Raw genomic sequence first — 20,154 nt, forward strand, 5'->3', positions numbered from 1 at the left:
CCAGTATGTATGTGCTGAACTAAAAACTGTTAATGTAACAAAGCTGTTAATGTAATAACTCTTTTAACTCTATAATACTGTGGAAAGAATTTTAATATGTTACTATTTCTTGCTGATTTTTCAAGTTAATAGTATCCTAGCATATCAGCATTTCTGACATGTTCAATTGTTTTCCAAATAATTAAACGGTAAAGTTCAGGTTTTTCCAAGTAATTAGTATCTCTAAATTCACTGATTTTGTTAATAGTAGGTTACAACCTTCTTTCATAGCGAACAGGTAGAAATTTTCATTTTACTACTGCAAAATTTGTAGTCAATATATCTAATGGAACGGCTAGGAGCCACGTTGTCTGGGCTCTATTCCTGGTTCTTTGTACCTCAGCAAGTAACTTGTTCTGTCTGACATGTTTGCTCACTGATGATATGCACTGTACTGCCAAATTCAGGAGTTTGTGGTTGAAGATTACATGAGTTAATATACATAAAGTATACCAAACGTTACCCAGAACAGAGTAGGAACAATGAGCTAATTATTATTTTCATTAACTAAAACATCAAGTCCTTGTCTGAGTTTGCTTAATTAAATTCACATAGTTTTAAAATTAAATAAAATTACAGTTTTAGCACCAAATTTTTATACAAAGCATAGACATCAACAACTCTGTCCCCCTTTAAGAGTTATCTTTTTATTCCTAATTGTGGATGCTTTGCTGTTTATGTAGTAGGCAAAAGTACAACTGTTTTGACTTTTATACACGTGTAAAGAGGCGATTTCTGGTTTCTAGTAAAGTTAAATTAATGATGACTGCAAGTATTAGTTCCTGTATTGTTAACTGTTATGTTACTCGTTTCTCAGATTTTAACTGTATCTCTAGTACATAATCTTCCATTTGCAAGGCATTTTATATGTGATTGATCTGGGACTTGTTAAAAAATTTAAATAAACAGTCTCATACTCATATAATTAAAATTTCTCAGGCTTAACTATCTTATGCAGTACCCTAACTCTTCAACAACTTTTCTTCTAAAGGTAACTGCATCTCTTATACAGTTTCTATTTCGTGTGAACTATCCTTATTTATCAATATTAGTATTACACTGCTGACTATAAAATACTAGAGTGCCTGGGTGTTTCAGTCAGTTAAGCATCTGATTTCAGCTCAGGCCATGATCTTGTGGTTCATGAGTTCAAGCCCCACGTCAGGCTCTGTGCTGACAGCTCAGAGCCTGGAGCGAGCTCTGGATTTCCTGTCTCCCTCCCTCTCTGCCCCTCTCCCACTCACGCGGTCTCTCTCAAAAATAAACTTAAAAAAAACTTTTTTTAAAATAAAACAAAAAATAAGCAACCTAATACAGCACTATTTTAAGAAGTAACTATAAGCACTTTATGCTCATAGTTCTTAAAAAAAAAAAAAAAGAAAAGAAAAGAAAATTCTGGGGGCACCTGGGTGGCTCAGTCAGTTAAGAGTCTGACTGTGGTTCAGGTCAAGATCTCACATTTCATGAGTTCAAGCCCCGCACCAGGCTCTGTGCTGACAGCTCAGAGCCTGGAGCCTGCTTGGGATTCTGTGTCTCCCTCTTTCTGCCCTCCCCCGCTCACACTAGGTCTCTCTGCCTCTCAAAAATAAACAACAACAAAAAAAAGTACAGCAAATTCTCACACCATTTTATTCCAGGGGTAGGCAAACTACAACCCAAAGGTAGGCTCACCCTCTGTTTTACAAAATTTTACTGGAATACAGCCCTGTCAGTTCAATTACATATTGCCTATGCCTGCTTTCACACTATGATAGCAGGGCAGAATAGTTGGACAGAAACTAAATGCCCAAAAAGTCTAAAATATTTACTATCTGGACTTTTACAGAAGAAATTTTCCAACTCATGATGAAGCCTAACACTTGCATCAATAAGCAAAGGAAAATAAAGTGATCTGTCCATCACATAGTCTGTATGTAAAAGATCTTAAACTATAACTCAAACTACTATTAATCAAACATTCATAATACTACAACAATTTTTCCAGAAAAAATCTCCTAGGACTACTATGGAAAAGAATTTTTATTCATATTCTATTTTGTAATACTAAGAATCTCATTTAAAATAAAGTTCCATTACCTCAATTCGGGGTTTCTTTGCTTCTGCTAAAACTTCGTCTGCAGCTCGTTTGACTTTAAGGGGAAAAGAAAAAGTAAATATATAGTTTTGGAGTAAGTTTTTGAAAGTTCAATATAAGCACACAGCAAAACATACCTTGGGTAGATCGCTGAAGACCTATTTCTAGAGGGGCACTCCTGTCTATGCTTGCCGACGTTGCTGAAGATTTAAAAAGATTTAGGTGAGAAGCTCAATATTTGAACACATGTACTAAACATTATTACAAGTAAAATGCTTAATATTTGTTATTTCTTACTTTATATATGGTAATTAGCTGAGGGGAAAATAGTTTTAAAGCAGCTCTGTAAAATGTTTTATTATAAAAGACCAATCTATATTTAAAAGTCTTTAAAGGACAAATCATTTTCAACAATTTAGCTTACAAATTTTGTGATAATGACTGAAATTAACTGGTCACTTCAAAGAACAAATACTCCATTACCACACAAGCACATGAAATGTATCTAAATGTAAATAAACATATATATAAAGGAGAAAGCTAATTTAAAAGCTTTTTCCTTTATATATATATACACATATATATATAAAGAGGTGCTATATATATATATAAAAGTATTTATATATATAATTTTATGCTTTGAATATACAAAAATATACTTTACACATTTATATTAATACTAATACTAATATATATCAGTTATATTACATATATTATGTTATTACACAATACTATATATTGTCACCATAGAACTAAATATAATATTAACTAATAGTAATATATTTATATAAATATATAAACACTATATATAAGCATTTATATACATATAAAGTTTTAAAATACAAATTTTAGTTATACACAATTGGTAAAAAACACAAAAAGAACTCCAATTACTTTTTTTTATTAATGTTTATTTTTGAGAGAGAGAGACAAAGTGTGAACAGGGAAGGGGCAGAGAGAGAGGGAGACACAGACTCCAAAGCAGGCTCCACGCTCTGAATTGTCAGCACGGAGCCCGACGCGGGGCCTGAACTCATGAACCAAACCATGAGATCTTGACCTGAGCAAAAGTCAGATACTTAACCAACTGAGCCACCCGGGTGCCCCTGCAATAACTTTTTAAATTAAGTCATTTAAATTGTGAATGGATGAAAATAATGAAACTAACAAAACAGTGTACCACTCCCATTCACTTAGCTCCCACCACACTACTTGACTATTTAAGTCTCTCAAGTATCTTTCTGGAGGTTCTTTCTGTAGATATAAGAAATACAAACTTATACTTTTATTTGCCCCTCTTTTTAAAATTTTTTAATGTTTATTTATTTACTGGGGGGGGGAAGGAGAAGAGAGAGAATGCCAAGCAGGTTCTGTGTTATCAGTGAAGAGCCCAATATGGAGCTTGATCCCACAAACTGTGAGTTCACAATCTTAGCCAAAACCATGAGTTAGATGCTTGATTGAGCCACCTCTGTGTCCCTTCCCCCTTTTTTAACATAAAAGATAGCCTACTATATACACTATGCTGAACCTTTTCCTTTTTATCCTAACAAAAGAGATCGAACAAATTGATGTGTGGAGCATTCTTTCTTTTTAAAGCTACATAGCATTATCAACGTAATTAGAACTGGTTCTTTCAAAGAATTAACAAATTTGAAAACCCCAGCCAGACTTATTCAAAAAAAGAGGACTCAAATAAACAAAATCAGAAATAAAAGAGGAAAGGTCACAACCACCACTGAAGAAATACAAACAATTATGAGAATATTATGAACAATTATATGCCAATAAATAGGGCAATCTGTTAGAAATGAATAAATTCCTAGAAACATATACACTACCAAAACTGAAAAGGAAATAGAAAACTTGAATAAAGAGGGCACCTGAGTGGCTCAGTTGGTTGAGTGTCTGACCTCAGCTCAGGTCATGATCTCCCAGTTCGTGCATGCGAGCCCTGCTTTGGGCTCTCCGCTGTAAGCACAGAGCCCACTATAGATCCTCTGCCCCTCAGCATTCTGCCCCTCCCCCTGCTGGCACTCTCTCAATAATAAAAATTTTAAAAGTTAAAAAAAAAAAGAAAAAGAAATTTTGAACAGACCCATAACCAGCAAAGAAACTGAATCAGTAATCAAAAATCTTCCAACAAACAAAAGAGTCCACAACAGGATGGCTTCCCAGGGGAATTCTACCAAACATTTAAAGAGCTGGGGCACCTGAGAGGCTCAGTGGGTTAAGTGTCTGACTTCAGCTCAGCTCAGCCCATGATATCACGGTTTGTGGGTTCAAGCCCTGCATCAGGCTCTATGCTGATAGCTCAGAGCCTGGAGCCTGCTTCCAATTCTGTGTCTCCCTCTCTCTCTCTGCCCCTTCCCCATTAATGCTCTGTTTCTCTCTGTCTCAATAATAAATGAACATCAAAAAATACTTTTTAAATAAAAAAGGAGAGTTAATACCTACTTTTTCAAAAAACAGAAATGAAAGGAAAATCTCCAAACTCATTCTATAAGGCCAGCATTATCTTGATTCTAAAATCAAAGACCTCACTAAAAGAAGGACAGACCAACATCCCTGATGAACATGGATGCAAAAATTCTCAAGACACCACCAATCAAATCCAACAGTATGTTAAAAGAATTATTCACCATGATTAAGTGGGATTTATTACTGCGCTGCAGGGCTGGTTCGATATCCACAAATCAATCAACATGACACACATTAATAAAAGAAAGGACTAAAACTACATGATCCTCTCAATAGATGCAAAAGAAGTATTTGACAAAATACAACATCCTTTCTTGATAAAAACCCTCAAGAAAGTAGGGACAGCAGGAACACACCTCAATATCATAAAGGCCATATACAAAAACGACCCACAGCTAATATCATTCTCAATGGGGGAAAAACTGAGAGCTTTCCCTCTGAGATCAGGAACATGACACGGATGTCCACTCCCACAACTGTTGTTCAACATAGTACTAGAAGTCCTAGCCTCAGCAATCAGACAACAACAACAAAAAAATAAAAGGCACCCAAACCAGCAAGGAAGAAGTCAAACTTCATAGTTTGCAGCAGATATGATACTCTGTATGGAAAACCCAAAAGACTCCATCAAAAATTTGCTAGAACTGATACATGAATTCAGCAAACTCACAGGATATAAAATCAACATACAGCAATCTGTTACATTTCTATATACCAATAACGCATTAGCAGAAAAAGAAATCAAGGAATCAACCCCGTTTACAATTACATCATAAACCATAAAATACCTAGGAATAAACCTAACCAAAGAAGTAAAAGAATCGTACTCTGTATAGAACATTTACGAAAGAAACTGAAGAAAACACAGAGAAATGGAAAAATATTCCATGCTCATGGATTGGAAGAACAGAGAAATCTTAATGTCTATACCACCCAAAGCAATCTATATATTCAATGCGATCCTTATCAAAATACCACCAATATTTTTCACTGAGCTAGAACAATTCTAAAATTTGTATGAAACTCAAAAATAGCCCAAATAAACAACTAATGTTGGGGGGAGGGGGGGAAAAAGCAAAGTGGAAGGCACCACAATTCCAGACTTCAGCTGTATTACAAGATTGTAATCATCAAGACAGAATGGTGCAGGGCGCCTGGGTGGCTCAGTCGGTTAAGCCTCCGACTTCGGCTCAGGTCATGATCTCACGTTTGTGGGTTCGAGTCCCACGTTGGGCTCTGTGCTGACAACTCAGAGCCTGAAGCCTGCTTCTGATTCTGTGTCTCCCTCTCTCTTTGCCCCTCCCCACTCATGCTATGTCTCTCTCTGTCTCAAAAATAAATAAAACATTAAAAAAAAAAACCAGTATGGTACTAGGACAAACACACACACATAGATCAATGGAACAGAATAATAGAGAACCCAGAAATGAACCCACAACTCTATGGTCAACTAATCTTCAACAAAGCAGGAAAGAATATCCAATGGAAAAAGTCTCTTCAACAAATGGTGTTGGAAAATTAGACCATAATGAAGCTGGACCACTGTCTTACACCACACACAAAAATAAACATGGATAAAAAACCTAAATGTGAGACAGGAAACCATCAAAATCCTAGAGGAGAATATAGAAAGCAATTTCTTTGACCTTGGCCATAGCAACTTCTTACTAGACACATCTTAGGAGACAAGGGAAACAAAAGCACACATGAACTGCTGGGACCCCATCAAGATAAAAAGCTTCTGCACAGCAAAGGAATCAACAAAACTAAAAGGGAGCCTATAGAATGGGAGAAGATATTTGCAAATGAAATACTGGACAAAGTGCTAGTATCCAAAATCTAAAAAAAGAACTTATCAAACACCCAAAAAAATAAATAATCCAGTTAAGAAATGAGCAGAAGACATGAAAAGCCTTTTCTCCAAAAAAGACATACAAATGGGTAACGGACATATGAAAAAATGTGCAACATCACTTATCACCAGGAAAATAGAAATCAAAACCACAACGAATTACCACCTCACACCTGTCAGAATGGTGAAAATTAACAACTCAGGAAACAACAGGTCTTGGAGAGGAGAGGAGAAAGGGGAACCCTCTTGCACTGCTGGTGGGAATGCAAACTGATGCAACCACTCTGGAAAAAGTGTGGAAGTTCCTCAAAAATTTAAAAACAGAACCACCTTATGACCCAGCAATTGCACTACTTTAAGAATAATCTCTCAGTAAGTGCTTCCTGAATGTTCAGAGGATGCTACAGAAAGATCATACTTTTTTTTATAAATTTTTTTAATGTTTTTTATTTTATTTTTGAGACACAGAGAAAGACAGCATGAGCAGGGGAGGGTCAGAGAGAGAGGGAGACACAGAATCTGAAGCAGGCTCCAGGCTCTGAGCTGTCAGCACAGAGCCCGCCGCGGGGCTCAAACCCATGAACCGTGAGATCATGACCTGCGCTGAAGCCGGATGTTCAACCAACTGAGCCACCCAGGCGCCCCAGAAAGATAATACTCTTGATCATGGTCTTCCCATTATGCAAGAGACTCTATGCAAATCAGTATTACTGTTAAAGTCATGGAATGCAGTATGTGACAAGACAGCTGTTATGACTTAAGGGTATTCAACACCCAAGGAAGGTAAAGACCAAAAAACAGTCTCATATTGATTTATTCATACTATCATAGGATCATATCAATTTATTCATACTCACCAATTTATATTCTCTTAACTGTACCAATTTATTCATATTTTTTAAGACAGCAAATTAATGATTATTTATGCAGGTAAGCACCTACTATTAACCACTGTTCTAAATGCTGGGTATTTAACAACTACCTGCCCCCTCAGAGCTTACCCTCTTATGGGACAGACAAACTAGAAGTAAACCAATATATAATTTCATATAAATGTAAGAGATTTGACAAATATAAATTAGGAAGATACTATATACAGATAGATGTGGAAAAACAATGCTATTTTCTTTTTTAGAGTGGTAAGTTCTTGCTGACAGACATTAGAGCAGAGATTGAGGTGGTAAGAAGACATGTGACAGTACAGAAAAACAGAACTGAGCACAGAGAAAATACCAAGTACAAAGGCTTGAAAAGTTGGGATAGTTAAAAGAATCAATAAGGCTGGACTGCTGTGAGCAAAGGAAGGCTGGAAGCAGATGAGGTCACAGATATTGAGGCAGAAGCAAAATCACATAGGTCAGGATAAGGAGTGTGAGCTTTATTCTAAATGTGATGGGAAGTCACACGATGGCCTTGAGCAGGTAAGTGACACAATCAAGTTTATGTGTGTTTTCCAAAACAAGTCACTCTAGTGGGTAGGCCAAGACTATACTCAAAAATACAGAGTAGAAACCTGTAAAAAGTCTATGTAAGTCTACAGGGGAAGGATGGAACATAGTGGGAATAGAATGGTTAAGAAACTCATGCTTTTTTTCTGTTGTTGTTGTTGTTGTTGTTAACATTTATTTATTATTAAGAAACAGATAGAGACAGAGCATGAGCATGGGAGGGGCAGAGAGAGGAGGTAACACAGAATCTGAAGCAGGCTCCAGGCTCTGAGCTGTCATAATAGAGTATGATGCGGGGCTTGAACCCACAAGTGGTGAGATCATTTCCTAAGTCCAAAGTCAGATGCTCAACCAACTGAGCCACCCAGGTGCCCTAAGAAACCCATGCTTTGAAAGTTAAAGAAAAGGACTTGCTCACAAAGTGAGAGATGTGAGAAAAAAGTAATCAAAAATTTCCCCAGGGTTTCTGGCCCCAGCAACTACATGAATGGGAAGCCATTTACTGAGATGGGAACAGTGAGAAACCAGATCTATTTTGTTTGAGGGGAAAAGGGAAAGATGAAATCAGCATTCTATTTCAGATATGTTGAATTTCAGATACCTATTAAATATCCAAGGAAAGATACGGAGAGTGGCTTTATAATTTGGAGCTTAGGAATAGGATGAATATAAGGAAGCAAAAGAAATGAGAGATGGACAATGAATAGAAAGAAGCCATAAGAATCTGGTGGTCCAGGGGCGCCTGGGTGGCTCAGTCGGTTAAGCCTCCGACTTTGGCTCAGGTCAGATCTCACATTCATTGGTTCGAGCCGTGCGTCAGGCTCCGTGCTGACAGCTCAGAGCCTGGAGCCTGTCTTCGGATTCTGTGTCTCCCTCTTTCTCTCTCTGCCCCTCCCCCTCTCCTGCTCTGTCTCTCTCTGTATCAAAAATAAATAAAAATATTTAAAAAAAAAAGAATCTGGTGGTCCAAATGCCAAGTGAAGACAGGCTTTCCAAAAGGAAGCAGTCAACAGGGTCTATTCCTGTTGAGAGATCTAGCAAGATACGGATAAGAGAGACCAAAGGAGTAAGTAACCCCTAAGTCGGTGTTGACCTTACAACAGTGATTTTCGTGGGATATGGGCAGGAAAGCCAAACTGGAGTGGACTTAAGAGGGAAACAGTGCTATCACACGACTGTCACAAAGAATTTTGTAATAAAAAAAAAGAGTACAGTGGATAGTAGGAATGGGGGAGGTCAAAAAAACATTTTTAAATGAGAGATCTTACTTACAGTATGCACTTTAAAGGGAATGCTGCAGAGGAAAAGAGAAAGATGATGATGCAAGACAGAAGCAATAACTTAAAAGGGCAGAGCCCTTGAGAGTGTGAAAGGAAATGCAATCTATCGAAGAGAAGAGGTGACCGGCCTTAGGAGTGAACACCATAACCATATGGTGTTAGCACCGTAACAGAAAAGACAGGCGAGCACGTGCACACAGCTGCTGGCAGGTTAGTTTTTTAGTGGAAATACAAATTCTCTTCCCACTGCTTCTTACTTCCCAGGGGAGAGAAAGAAACAATGGCTATTTAAGAGTGGGAGCAATTTAAAAATTACTCACAGGCTTCACCATTGAGATATCCAAGTAGATCTTTTCGGTCAGGTCTTCTAACCACAGGAATATTTTCAGTCTGAAGTCAAAAGTTTAAATTAGTTATCAGATCAACAACAATTACAAGAAATGTAATAAAGACAAACATGGTGTAATGTCTGAATTTTATTCCAACATATCTTGATAATATTTATTTAGAACTTTACCTTTAAAGAACTAAGATAAACAATCTACATCTTCAAAAACTTTAAGCACATTAATTTTAATAACTTCATTCTTGAAAGTAAGAAACCTAAAAGATAACCATTAGAAACAACGACCTAGCCCTCTTCAAAGTATCAATTCCAGTCTTTTTTGTTCCCTTGGCTAACTTTAAGTTTTTTTTTTTATTTTACTCATGATACTTTGCGTATTTGAGGCAATTATCTTTTTAGTCCCACTGCTTGCTCATTACATGCAATGTTTCCAAAGTGCTTTCTTTTGTCAAACACAAAACAGACTTCCTCAAAATATTCTACATGAACTCTGAAAAACACTAACATCGCCATAAAAACTAAATTTTCATAACAACAGGTATGTTGGTTATAATAGCATGGGAAAAAATTTAGGAGACTGATTATACAGCAAAATATTAATGGCAGCTGCTTTCCACATTACACATTTCTTTTTTATCTTTGAGTGCCCACAAATTCTGTAAGGAAGGAGAAAAGATTAAAAAATTAAATCTGGAAAATGTACCTATTTTAGTAAAATGGGTAATTTTCCTTTAATCTCCTATATTAGCAGCTTGCAAAGAGGTGTGCAGAATAAAGTTGTATACTTTAGTCACCAGGTCACTTTCAGGCCATGAATTCAACAAATCCTGTAATTACCACTATTTTCCATATCATTTTTATAATGTTAACAACTAAGTATAAGAAAGACTGGTGGCTCCAAGATTATATAATTAAAATCCCTCTGTCACTTTATATATGCAACAAATAATCAGAATCCTTACTACCTTTGGCTAATTATCTTATATTGTGTACTAATTACATTTCACTTCAAACATTCTGCACACACTCAATGATGACAGAGATGACTTCTATTTAGTCATTTAAAGTTAACCTTTTGTTTTTAAAGGGTAGGCTAAATTTTCATTTCTGCTAGGAGTATAAGCATTTAAGAGCCCACAGGTTTTTGTGTGCTTGTTTTTAAAAACTAGTCTACACAGAGTATCATAAATAGTTAAAAGATTTGAATTAATTTTCTTCAAATTACTGTTTCTAAGTCTGATAACCATTATTTGGTTAATAATGAATAATCGACATAATACAGCCAACTAAAAAAAATATAAGTCTACTCACAATAAAATAGGAGCTATGGGTCCAGAAAACTTATTTCAGACATGGTCTGCTCACAAGAAAGAGCAAGTAACACAGAAGAGGAGAAAAAAAAATCTGCAGAACCCTAGAATTGTAAAATTCTGCCCTTTCAATCTGTCAAGTATTTAAGAAAAACAAAATACTTAAATCTTATGTGAGCAAGGGTCCTAAGGTCCATAGTAACAATTATAGCCATCAGTTATATGTTACAACCATTTCCCAAGAACATAATCTCTGTATCTAAACCAAGCATCTGGATCATCTTTATTACAAACAAAATGAATGGATATAGCCCACAAAACATTCTAATTACTGCCTAATTCAGTTTTTAAAGATTTAAGATGAAATAACATAACTTCATAGAATGTTATTTTTATTCCACTATTTCCCAAATCCCAAATAGTTTCACCCTATGTATTATTTTTTTCTATATGTATTAGATGCTCAATATTTATTTCCTATTCACAAAACAGAGTTCAAATACTGAGATGCTAAAGGCAGGAAAAACTGAAAACAAAGGAATTTATCAATAAAGTATAAAAAAGGTTTATTAAACTAAATAAAAATTAATTTTAACTTTTTTTTTTGATGTTTCTTTTTGAGAGACAGAGACAAAGCACAAGTAGGAGAGGGGCAGGGAGAGAATGAGACAAAAATCTGAAGCAGGCTGCAGGCTCTGAATTGTCAGCACAGAGCCCAACACATGGCTCGAACCCACAAACCATGAGATCATGACTTGTGCCAACGTCAGATGCTTAACCAACTGAGCCACCCAGGCGCCCCTGATTGAAAATTAACTTTAGGGTTGTCTGTCAAGGGGACCTAGATGGCTCAATTGGTTAAGTGTGGGACACTTGATTTTGGCTCAGGTCATAACCTCATGGTTGTGAGACTGAGCCCCACATCAGCATGAAGCCTACTTGGGATTCTCTCTCTCTCTCTCTCTCTCTCTCTCTCTCTCTCTCTCTCTCTCTCTCTCTCTCTCTGCTCCTCCCCTGCTCATGCATATGCGTTTTCTCCCAATAATAATAATAATAATAAATGTCTGTTAATCTTGATTCTGATACACCAAAAATTTGTTTTTTAAAGTTTACTTACTTATTTTGAGAGGGAGAACGAGTGGGGAAGGGGCACAGAGCTAGAGAATCCCAAACAGGCCCTGAGCTGTTAGCACAGTGCCCCACGTGGGGCTCAAACTCACAAACTGTGAGATCATGACCTAAGGCCGAAATCAAGTCGACCCCTTAACCAGCTGAGCCACCCAGGCGCTCCCCAAAAAAGTATTCTTGAGATGAGAGTTCTGAATATCGGGGTCCTTCTACAGGCTTATACGTTTTTAAAATATTCCTATAAATGTCTTCAAAACTTCTGTTCTTGTAAATAGTGCCCACATTTTACATGAAAGTCACAGATCTAAAAATATGTATAAATTAGTGATCTAATTTTGAACTTCCAGTACGCTTTCATTTGGATAAACCTTTTATTCTTTTGATTTGAAACCCATGAGGAAAGTGATCCATGCCAAATAATACCTACTATCCAAAAAAAACAAAACAGAAGTTTTAAAAAGAATTTTACAGGGCGCCTGGGTGGCTCAGTCAGCTAATCATCCGATTCGGCTCAGGTCATGATCTCGGGGTTCATGGCTTTGAGCCCTGCACCAGGCTCTGTGCTGGCAGCTCAGAGCCTGGAGCCTGTCTTCAGATTCTGTGTCTCCGTCTCTCTGACCCTGCCCTGCTCATGCTGGCTGTCTCTCTCTCTCTCTCAAAAAATAAAAACATTAAAAAAAGTTTTTAAATAAATAAGTAAAACAAATTTTACTTACGGCAGCACGTCGGACATAAACAGGATGAGAAAGGTGCACGTTATTAAGCAGAAACAAGATAGAATCCAACGTGTAGTACTCTCTCGGTTGGCCTTCCTTTCCAGTCCTGAAATAATTAAGATTTTTACTCAATTTTAATTTAACTCCTTAGACTTAATTATATGTACAAATTTATCTATATTCACTTTGCTACCCAGGAATGGATTTAACATGGTCAACAAAAATACGTATGAAGTATGAAACCTAGTAAGTGGAACTGTCATTAAAGCATAATGACACAAAGGTAGACAATGAAAAAAAGCAAGAAAGAAAGCACACTATATTCATACTCTAAGGTACTGTATACTTTTTAGAATTTGACCCAAATTTCGTTCTGGACTTTGTCAATAGAAAGAAAATCCTAGTCAGTTACAGAGTGGAGAGGATCCCACAAGAGAAAAACTGATTAGAAGAAGCACGAACTTACATGAAATTTATCTAAACTTACATGAAATTTATCCTTTGTCTCCTAAATAAGATTCTGGTAAACAACATCCATACAGCAAACACAGTAATAAATTTCAGAGGTATAATTCTTATGACATCCCTCAAATTAAACCAATGATGGAAAAAAATCATAATGAATTCTACCTGTAGTAAAGCAACGCTGTTTAAAGGCTTTTTAAAAAATGTTTATTTACTTTGAGAAAAAGGGGGAGGGAGAAGAAAGAGGGGACAGGAGCAAGGGCGGGGGCAGAGAGAGGAGAGGGAGAATATCCCAAGCTGTGCTGTCAGCTCAGAGCTTGATGTGGGGCCCAGACTCAGGAACCCTGTTGGACGCACGCCCTACCGACTGGACCACCCAGGTGCCCCAAAGCAGTCTAGAGGTGCAAGCTCTTTAATGAAACAATATTTGCGTCCAAGTTCACCCTTCCTACTACATTTTCATCTAAAAAATGTCGGTGTATTATTTGAACTCATCTGAATACAGCCCAATATCATCAGCCCTAACCTACATTTCTCCAGCCTTCATTTCCACTTTTCCTATGAATTGACATTATTTCAAACCATATACCACTGCTGATTATTGTACTATGAAACGTAACATGGGTACCCATGGGTTTTTTTTAACCATACCCAGAAAAGCAAAGTAATTGAATGTACTACATGCAATAAGGATAAGTATTGTTTCAAGTTATGAAGTTGAACATATATACATGTGCATAAAAAGATGAATAAATGAAACGAAAATATACTTACTGCTGCAATTCACTGCTGTTAAAAGTTTGCAATCTCTTCTAAACATCCCTTTTTCACTACTAGCTTCACTGAACTGCTATCAAAACACTTCCTTTCCAGCTCTCCTGCCTTTAAGCAGTTCCCTGTCCTTTAAGACCTAAGCCATCATAAAACCCTCAAAGTTCCTAACCCACTCTTTAAAGCTTACTCATTTGTTCGTTTGTTCAAGAAAAAGTGGTAGCAGGTCTACGTGCCAAACATACTTCTATGAAACCTTTCCTAATACTCCAAGCTAGAAGTGATTACTCTCTTAAGAGTCAGAATGCAATTCTTACCAAGTTATGTTTTATTTCACCTACTCTGATTAAATTAAGTTAACCTCCCTGAGTCAGGAACCAAGGCGCTAACGAGTTTTCTATTTCCCAAATTGCACTGACATCCTGAGTAAATAAATCAGTTAAAATTCCAATCAAATGTAATTCTGTGCAAATTTTTGACAGGACAAAACCCAAGAATCTCAGAATGATGTCATTGCATCAACATTTCACAAAGCTAATCCAATCATTAAGCCCTCAAGGGCCAAAAACTAAAACCAACTAAATTTTCCCTAGCTTTTCATCAACTCTTCATAAAGCTCAGAGCTTCCATTCAATCAAGTAAAATGAGTATGGAAGTTTTAGCCCAAGGTTCTAATTATCCAAATGAAATGCCAATGAGAGAGATGTTACCTTTAAAGAGGCCCCACACCATTACCAGACCTATCTCGAGATATTTTCCTTAATGCCTTCAATCCAAAAAAACCCCGCGTGGACCAACGTTGCAAACAAAATCTCTCTCTTTAAACTCATTTCCTAAAATCACACAACACCATCAGTATCTTACTTAGATCTGGAAAGCTCACTCCATTTTGCCAATACCTCTCCCTGAAAAAAACGCCTGCCCTCACATCTAACACGGGTTTTGAAGACTCTTCCAAAGTGACCAAATCTTCTTCCCGTTCTAACTTCACAGAGTCCGTTCCTTCTCTCCTGCTCAGGGTGTTACGAAAGGAAAACGAAACAGACCAGGAGCTGCAAGGGGCTGCAGGGACAGTTACAGCACATGGTATAGCCTCGAAGAGAAAGAAAAAACTGAAGAAGACAAAAAGACGTCTCCAGGACCGGACGGTGCGCCCCTCTCCGCACCTACACACACTACTTCCACTCGACACACACCGGTAAAACTGAACTAGGAGAGTCAGAAACTCCTGTGGTACCTTTCCCTCTGGCGTCCCAAGGACTTAAAGAAATGGACCACTGGAGATGCACCTCCTCCTATTTCCTCCTCACCTAAAACTGTAACTTCTGTTCTTGAGAAAAACTTTTACCCAGAGACCCGTTTTTTCTCCATCCCCAAAGGGAATCGGGGGGAGGGGTTAGGAAAGAGGTCGCCTGGGGGCGCCCAACTCTGCCCGGCCACCCCAGGCCACAGCCTTGCCAGACTTACCCCCAAACCACATAGTTGGTCTTCACATTCTTGGGCCAGGAGAACTCGCCGAAGATCACTTCGTCTCCCTTCACCACAATCTCCTTCTTCTGGATGTTGTACTGTCGCAGGACGCTGAGCACGTCCGCCATCTTCCCCCCCCCTCGCCGCCGCCGCCGGCCCCGGGCGAAGCCGCCGCCGCGCCTGCCTCCCCCTTCCCCTGTCTCCTCGCCCCCTTCCTCCGCCGCCGCCGCCGCCGCCGCCGCCGCCGCGAACCAACAGCAGCCGCACTAGCAGCCGTCCTCGCCTACGACAGCAGCAGGGGCAGTAGACACCCAGGCCGCCGAGGACCCCGCGCTATAAGGCAAGGCCCCGCCGCCGGCTGCCCGCGGAGAACGCCTGACTGCACGCCTCCAGCGCTGTAAGGCCGCCGCCAGGGGGAGCCGCGACCGCCCAGGAACACGCCCCTCCCAGACTCCCACTCGGCACGGGGCCGAATCCCGGCCCGGAACTCGGAGCGCGGACACCGCGCCCACGTACGGCGCACGTACGGGGAATTCTGCCGGGCGCACGCGCGCGGACACGTACCTAGTCCCTCATCCCTCGCAGGGCGCACGCGGCTGGCGACAGGTGCGCGCGCACCTGCAAGAAAACGCTGTAATTCTGTCCGTAGAGAACGCGCTGGATGATTGCCCCACCCACCTTGACTGCGGCCGAAGGTTCTCGGGTCGTTGGTTCCTTTAGCGAGAGTAGAGCTTCGCAAAGGATTTTCAGAACGCTAGGATTACCTTCCCAACTAAATGGGACCCATTAAATGGCCTGTAGGTTTTAGTGATCGGATTAAGCCCCTTTAGAAGGGTGAGGTTTTGGAGGTGGGGTTGGTTTGGGGATTGTTTTTAGTTTTTTGTGTATTCACGTAGTGATAAAGACCTAGTCCAAAGGAAACCAATCCCGGGTACGTGTATTTGTTAGTTGCTGTTTGACCTTGGGCAAGAAACATGCCTTCTCACGGCATTAATTGGCTAGTGGAGAAAAGGACTTAGTATGAGAATAAGATGAAAGAAAGCATCTGGCAAATCTTCAAAATATTCATAAATGTTCTTCCGCTTCAGTTTCTTGAATGATGACTTTTTCCATCCTGACCCCTTCTCCCTGCCAGCCCTGAAGCGGTATGCTTAAAAAGCTTTGTTCAAAGATGCTAATGAAAAATCAGAACACAAACCAAGATGTCAGAACACTTTCAGATTACTTGATTTTTTATAGGCACTCAGAAGGCTAACGGATATCCTTGCTGTGCTGTAAACAATGAAATAAATTCAATATACTGTGGCCTGTAGACCTTAAACGAAACATATTCTGTGGGGGCCATAATTTTTTTATTCCTTTTACTACAGCAGAAAGGGAAGGGGGGGGAGGCAACTTCTTGACTGACATAACCAAACACCTTGATCTGTGTTGAAAGGGATCCATTTTTATTACATTCACCACAGAAGTGTATAGTTCACTTCCTAAACTATGTATAGCCATTTTCCAAATGAATTTGAGAAATTTTGTCAATTCTCCAAATGTTCCATCCCTGTGGTAGATTCCTGAATCTCACCACGAGAATAGACACTATGAAGCACTTACTATTCTACTCTCCCATACTGTCTACTCATACTTGTATGAGAGCACCCAGTATTACTCAACAGCCCACATTAGTTTCCTTGCCGGTCTCTTCCTGCAAAACTAATGGTCGGTAGACCTGTGTCATCATATCCTAGTGTCTAGCACATTATTTGGCACATTGTTGACTCCTAAAAAATGTTAATAAATTGAATGATGAGTTCAACAAACTCTGTATTAGTCAATAGTCTCAGATGACTTTTCATTTTATTTCATACACAAACAATGACTATCTTAATCCATTCAGACTGCCGTAAGAGAATACTGTAGGCTGGGTGGCTTATAAACAACAGAAATTTCTTTCTCACAGTTCTAGAGGCTAGCATATCCAAGGTCAAGATGCCAGAAGATAGTCTGGTAAGAGCCTGCTTTCTGGTTCATAGACTTCAGACTTCACATTGCATACTCACAGGGTGTAAAGAAAAAAGGAGCTTTCTGGAGTGTTTTTTACAATGTCCTAATCACCTTTCTGAGGCCTCATTCCTAACACCATCACCTCAGGGTTAGGATTTCAACATATGAAGGGGAATGGGGTAGGTGACTACAAACATTCAATCTATAGCAATGACCAGACAGTCATTCTTTTAGGAAAAATTGTGGTTCTGAGGATAGTGATTCTTCAACTCAATGTAAGCAGATACAGCATTAGTAATTTGTTGCTTATAACAGTTAAAGAAATGTGTGAATCATTTTGTTTTTATTTAAATCCTGTGTGATTACCCCACTAATATTGGTTCAGTAATGTTGGTGCCAAAATACAATCAATAAAAGACAAGATTAGTACTAGAGCTGAAAACTTAAAAAATTAACTTGAAAAAAATGGAAAATCAGTCTTGTGTCTTGTCTTGGGAGAAAGCTGCCCACTTCTCCAGTCATCAGCTTCTGAAAAATTCCTAACAATTCTCAGTTTGAATTCTCCTGATAGAATAAATGTCTAGCAATCAGTAGAAAGTGGTAAATCTTTTCCTTTGAAAACCATGGATGAGAGATCATTACCTTAGAGTTTTGCTGCTACGTCTATTGTTAACAGTACCCCATTAGATCCTTTCCATCAATGTCCAAGAATGGTTGTATTCTAACACCTTTTCCAGATGACTAAATCTCCTAGTTTTAAGTTAGGAAGGGTTTGTTTAAGTGCGTATTTTAGAAATGCAGCTTGAACTCTCTAGTGATAATTCTGGAGGGATCATAAATCACTTGTAGTATTTATTCATATTAGTCTGTAATGGATAGAATCTAAGATTAGAAGTAAATGTTTCAAGGGCATCTCGGTGGCTCAGTTGGTTCAGCATCGACTCTTGACTTTGGCTCAACTTATGATCTCAGGGTTTGTGGGATCAAGCCCTACACCAGGCTCTGCGCTGACAGCTCAAAGCCTGCTTGAAATTCTGTCTCTCTCTCTCTGCCCCGCCCCAGCTTGCTCATTTACTCTCTCAAATAAAAAGCAGGAAGGAAGAAAGGAAGGAAGGAAGGAAGGAAGGAAGGAAGGAAGGAAGGAAGGAAGGAAGGAAGGAAAAAGAAGAAATGGGGCACCTGTGTGGCTCGATCAGTTAAGTGTCTGACACTTGAGTTCTGCTCAGGTCATGATCTCATGGTTCATGAGTTCAAGCCCCATGTTGGGTTATGTGCTAACAGCATGGAGTCTGCTTGGGATTCTTGCTCTCCATCCCTCTCTATCCCTCTCCTCTCACGCTTTCTCTCTATCTCTCTCAAAATAAATAAATAAATATTTTATTTAAAAAAAATTTTAATAAACATTAAAAAAAAGTAAATGTTTCAAATTAAAGGGACAGGGGTAAATTGTTAATTCATGAGGAGTTAATCTATGGGTTTCAAAGAGGGTAAATCTTATTGCCACCATGACCAATGGCAAAATTAAGGCTATCAAAGTTCAAAATTTTCTGAGAGCTTTGCTAATTTTAATTTTAGGACTCCATTAATTATTTTTAGTTTTCCTAAAGTTTGTGGAAGATAAATATTTGGAGCTATACTTTCCCAGCAAGGAAAAACCTCTGCCCAATCCTAAGAGTAAACAACCTGAACATATTCATAACTTATTACTAGAAGAATTTGTGTAAAATCCATTTTGCAATGTTCAAAGGAGCCTCAAGGCTTTGGCTTCTGTCCATTTCCTATGTTTATAGTTTTGCGTGGATTATGTCCTTGACTGATAGGATGCACATTGGGAACATTCTCAGCAATCTCTTTATAATTACTCCACTAACATTGGTTCCGTATTGCTGTTATTTTATCTCTGCTATTTTGTTTAATATCGTGGAGCATTCTGGTTAAAATCCACCTTTTAAATTACTTTTTCCTTAGATAATAGTAAGGCATCTAAATGTTTTAAACTTGTCCAATTTTACGGGTTACTGCAGAGGTTAGGGATTCTCTTTGTTTTCAAAGCATTCCAAGGTCATGGGATAATTTATGTTTTATCACACTTTATACACATCCCACACACACATACATTCATGCTTGAAGATTAGTATTTTATTATGATGAAGAGCACATAGTTTTTAAGCTTATCATTATTGAAATATAGAAAACACACACAAAAAATATATACATCTATACATACTTATATGTATACACCCATACATATATACTCTTAGCATTTATAAGGTAATCCACAACTGGGTTAGTCATGATAGTGCTGTGTGAGGGAAACAAGTGCATTTTATAGGAGGTTAGCAAACTACCTGAGAAGTGTTGGATGGTGTTGTCAGTGGAAAAGTCTAAGTGACTTACAGCACAATTAGGTTTAGTGGAGACCCTAGAACAACTAATTGAAGGTTTCCCATGTTTTTCATCGTTTCTTACAGCTCTCAGACAAGATGAGTGTACTTTGGCTACTGGACCTAATAGAAGAAATTAGTAATAAACTTATGGTCAGTGCCTCTAGTGCTATTTCATACTTTTCATGAACAAAAAGAAAAAGGATTTTGGGTTTTTTTTTAATTTTTCTTTATGTTTTTATTTATTTTTGAGAGAGAGAGAGAGAGAGAGAGAGAGAAACGGTGTGAGCAGGAGAGGGTCAGAGAGAGAAGGAGTCACAGAATCTGAAGCACGCTCCAGGCTCCGAGCTGTCAGCACAGAGCCTGATGCGGGGCTCAAAACCACAAACAGTGAG

At 38.5% G+C, this 20,154-nt stretch overlaps 1 protein-coding gene across 1 annotated transcript in view; it reads right to left on the minus strand.

Annotated features, from left to right (window-relative positions):
* Window positions 1–15,539, minus strand: part of CDC73 (cell division cycle 73) — a 120,887-nt gene extending 105,348 nt beyond the window's left edge. The window contains exons 1-5 of the mRNA XM_029935624.1: window positions 15,378–15,539; window positions 12,675–12,780; window positions 9,495–9,564; window positions 2,251–2,313; window positions 2,116–2,168 (exon numbers count right to left, since the gene is read on the minus strand). Coding sequence (XP_029791484.1) covers window positions 2,116–2,168; window positions 2,251–2,313; window positions 9,495–9,564; window positions 12,675–12,780; window positions 15,378–15,508 — 423 coding nt within the window. The 5' untranslated portion in view covers window positions 15,509–15,539. The remainder of the gene's footprint in view (window positions 1–2,115; window positions 2,169–2,250; window positions 2,314–9,494; window positions 9,565–12,674; window positions 12,781–15,377) is intronic.
* Between the last annotated feature and the right edge of the window lie 4,615 nt (window positions 15,540–20,154).

This window comes from Suricata suricatta, chromosome 3 (genome assembly GCF_006229205.1).
Source record: "Suricata suricatta isolate VVHF042 chromosome 3, meerkat_22Aug2017_6uvM2_HiC, whole genome shotgun sequence".
NCBI lineage: Eukaryota > Metazoa > Chordata > Mammalia > Carnivora > Herpestidae > Suricata > Suricata suricatta.